Raw genomic sequence first — 3,935 nt, 5'->3', positions numbered from 1 at the left:
ACACAAACTACTAAATAGAATTTACTATGACTTTAATTACTGAACAAAATTACTGACACTAATGAACAAATTACTGATATTACTGGCAACTACTGACAAATACTGATACTACTGAACAAACTACCGACACTACTGAACAACTACTACTAAACTAATACTACTGACAACTACTCACAACTACTAACATAAACTACTGAACAATTTACTCACTTGAAACTACTAAATATTGAACTACAGACAACTACTGACACTATTGAACAATTTTCAATATCTTGAAACTAAAATTTTTCACTATTTAGCAATACTGGACTACTAAACTAGCTACTAAGCACTATTAGACTGCTACTGAACTTCTAATGCTACTGGACTATTAAAACTATTGGACTACTGAGCACTATTGGACTGCTATTGAACTATTGACAGTACTGGACTACTAAAACTACTAGCGTCGTGCCACGTGGCGCGCTGGCACGGGAGGTGAGTAGGCGCAGCGAGTGTCACGCCATGTGGCGCGCTGCACACGTGGGGTGGCTGCATGGGTGCGTGGGTGGGAGGGCGTAGGGCCTAGGAGTTGAGCCGACTGGGTTGGATTTAGGGTGTAGAATAATACTAGAAAATAGCGTGCCATTAGCAAGCTGTATGACCCGTTGCCGAGGATGACTGGTGATGACCGGAGACCAAATAAGTAGGTTAGGTATAAGGAAGTGCTAGATCGCTCTATTTCTCTATAGAATACCCTAAGTTTGATTAATGTATAAGGTAGTGATAGATCACTTCATTTCTTAACCAAATTGAGTTACTACAACACCACGGGATTGTTCACAATGTATATCGTCAGGCATCAGGAATCCTGTTTACAAGAGAAAAAGCATATGGCCTATGTCCTGTGGCCCTTATGTGACCTCAACATATGGCCTATTTCGTTGAAGCACAAATGCAATTTTCTTCTCTGTGCCTGTGGTGTGCTAAGTTAATCTCTCAATATATCCAAAGGCCAAAAAAAAAAAAACAGAATTGTCTGTAAAGAGTATCATTGCGGATCCTTTTCACTGGGAAATTGACAAGATAACAATAATCTTACCACTCACAGGGCAGACAGATAGCGAAGTAGTATCTGGTGAGACTACATACTTCCCCAACACTTTCATTAGGATTTGGGTATAGTGGTCCACCATTTGTGCCTTTATCACGACTTCAACTCTGGGCTTCTCCATTCTGACAAGCCAAAACTCATTTTCCCCACTTGAAGATGAATGGTTAAGAGCACCATCACTGGTGCTTACAAGGTTAGCTGTTGAGAGACTCGGGCTGTGACTATCTTTCTCTGATCCATCATCTGTATCCGGCTAAACAGACAATACTCCAGTCATCTGTATAAGTTGAGAAGAGCATAAGAAGCAAATAGAGTTGAGTTTGAACTTTTAAGTATATATAAGAAGCAAATAGATATGAGTTTCAACTTTTTAAGTATATATATATATATCTTCAAGTACTTTTCACTTGTTAATCAGATATGCTAATTTTCATGTACATCAAAATCAATTCAACGATTGATGTGATTATTAAACTACCAGCCTTATCAAAACTGTACCTTGGCACACCAAAACTACTGAACCTTGGCAGACCAGTCTTATCTGAGTCTGAATAAGGAGAACATATGCAATTAGAGTTATTCAGATAATGACATGATAAGAAAGATATCTGTTACTGAACCTACTGAATCTTAATTAACTTTCGGCAAAAGCTGAGAATATCTTGTTTCTGAAAATGAAAATAAGGCACATGTTGCTAATGGATATAATGGTACCCCACAATTTTTTTTTATTTTCGTAATAACAAATGAAAATGTTGAGGTCACTGAAGTGGAAGACAGATAAAGCACAGTCAATTGCAACTCCAGCAAGAGAAAGTTAGGTTCAAAACAAATTTACCCAAAAAAAGGAGTATAGTGTGCAATACTTCTCTGAAAGCAAAAAAGTATCGGCTTCCAGAACTACCACTGTGACGCTTGCTATGGATGGGTCTTCCTTCAAGAAGCTAATGTCAACCCCGCTTATATACTTCAGTTTGCCCCTTGAATGATTGTTTTCTGAATTTGATCCCATTGAAGGAAAACTCCAGTCGAAATCATCTCCAAGAATTAGCTTACTCTTGAGCATGTCCTGTGTCCTGCATCAGCAAAGTAACAACATGGGATATGAATCACATATTCAGCTCCTCCTGATTGACCGAGGAGGTAACAGAAATAGGTTATGAAATAGGACTTACTTGACCCATTCTTGTTTCTGCAGCATTAAACCATGGTCATTTCAATCTTCATCGGCAAAAGGAAGTACTTGTCAGTTGAACAAGGAGTGAGTAGCAAATGGGGTTTAAAAAAAAGGAATAACTGAATGGATTGCATCAGAGTGAGTATATACTGGTGCCAAGTTAATAACCAGTACTTTGGCATTTCAGGAGGAAGTAATTTTGGAGGTTTTCCACTACATTATTTGTGCCATCCATAAACAAATTTCTGCAAAAGTCAGTAACTCAGTACCAAAATTTCTTCCTCCCCAAATAACACAGAAAGAATAGAAAGACAGGTGGAATTCAGTTGAACTGAATTAAGGGCAGATCAAGAATTATCACACCAAATGGATGAACTATTGAATCCCAATCGACACCACATGCTGCAGGTAGAATCAATCTAAGAAATTATGACGAGATCATTAAATCACTATGCTCCATCAAGCCAAAGCACTCCATCTCTCCGCTCTTAGCTCATCGCTGCAGCGGCGCTGCTCCGCTCTGTTGCTGCCTGCCATGCGTGCCACTTCTCGCTCAGTAGCGTGCGTGCACAGCAGCCCGAGGCACTCCGCCGTCTGAGCACCGCCGTGAACACCGCTAGCCATCGCGGAGCCGGACTACCACTATTTCGGTTCAACAGTGCCCGTGGCGAGCTCCTCCTTCAATTCCGGATGTTTTTGGCTAGGATCTTGTCACCGAAGCCGTGCTGCAGTGGTCTTCTTCCCCGAGCCCAACAGCAGCCGAACACTCCTGTTAGCATCATCTTCCCCATGGACAGCGACCACATTGTTCTGCTCCGCCATTGATTCGTTGCATCCGGACGGTGCCGGGCTCCCGAGCGACGAAGGAGAGGGCCTGGAGGGGAGAAGTGGTGGCGGCAAAGGGAGGAGGCGAGGGCGAAACGGGCAAAACATCGAGCACCTCAAGGATACCGCGAGCTTCACGGCGACAACGGCTTTGGCCTAGGCGAGCGGCATCGCGATTGCACGGAATGGGGTTCGGCAACGATGACGCTCGCGAAGTGGCTGTGCGCGGCGGGAGGGCGCGCGGGGGCTGACATCGGAAGGGGGCAGGGGTGGTTTGAGGTGGCGCTGTGGCGGGGACGTGTTCGATGGAGGCGCGCGATGTGGCAGTGGCCAAAGTGGAGCTGCATAGGTAGACGGACATGTCAACAGTCCGGAACCGAATCTCAGCCGTGTACTCGGCGCAATCTTGCCGATCCAGTCGCCTGCCCGTCGAACGCCAGTAGACGCCGGTAAGGGAGTGCTGCGGGAGCGGAGCGACAACGGAACAAAAGCTCAAGCGGCTACCGGCGTGGAGGTACGGCCGGTGGCAGAGGAGTGGAGGCGCGGTCGTGGACGTCCCAATGGCCACCAGCGTGGAGGTCTAAAGATAGTGTATGCACGCGTGCCTCTTCTCCGCTCCTGCACCGCTCGCTCGCCGCGTTGTTATCTAAAAAGACGTTGCTCGAGTTGTAACTCCGCGGACCTATCGTGTGGTCTAGTTCGCTCGTCGCGACGGCGGGGACTGCGAACAGGCAGCGGTGGACAAAGGAGCGAGAGGGAGTTTTTTTCAGCGGCCAGAGCTCCTCGAAGCCTCAGGATCAGAAATCACTCGAGTCGATGCGAGGGTGACCTGAGCGTATC

The 3,935-nt window shown here is 45.5% G+C and overlaps 1 protein-coding gene across 7 annotated transcripts; it reads right to left on the bottom strand.

Moving 5' to 3' along the window:
* Positions 1 to 354: 354 nt before the first annotated feature.
* LOC133912884 (uncharacterized) lies at positions 355 to 3,721 on the bottom strand. 7 transcript variants are annotated; one of them, XM_062355843.1, is made up of 5 exons: positions 2,445 to 3,721; positions 2,269 to 2,314; positions 1,932 to 2,169; positions 1,592 to 1,640; positions 355 to 1,370 (listed from the first exon to the last, which is right to left on the bottom strand). In XM_062355843.1, the coding sequence occupies exons 2-5, from the start codon at positions 2,292 to 2,294 to the stop codon at positions 1,333 to 1,335; spliced, it is 351 nt and encodes a 116-aa protein (XP_062211827.1). In that variant the 5' UTR covers positions 2,295 to 2,314; positions 2,445 to 3,721; the 3' UTR covers positions 355 to 1,332. The 7 variants fall into 7 exon arrangements, 3 of the variants coding, with proteins under 3 accessions (XP_062211827.1, XP_062211828.1, XP_062211826.1); XM_062355844.1 differs by having other exon boundaries at positions 357 to 1,370; positions 1,998 to 2,169; positions 2,269 to 3,718; XR_009908916.1 differs by having other exon boundaries at positions 358 to 1,370; positions 1,960 to 2,169; positions 2,269 to 3,717.
* Positions 3,722 to 3,935: the final 214 nt, after the last annotated feature.

The sequence above is a fragment of the Phragmites australis genome, chromosome 3, assembly GCF_958298935.1.
Source record: "Phragmites australis chromosome 3, lpPhrAust1.1, whole genome shotgun sequence".
Taxonomy (NCBI): Eukaryota; Viridiplantae; Streptophyta; class Magnoliopsida; order Poales; family Poaceae; genus Phragmites; species Phragmites australis.
The sequence above is the reverse complement of the archived record's forward strand: the minus strand, read 5'-3'. Positions and strand labels throughout refer to the sequence as shown.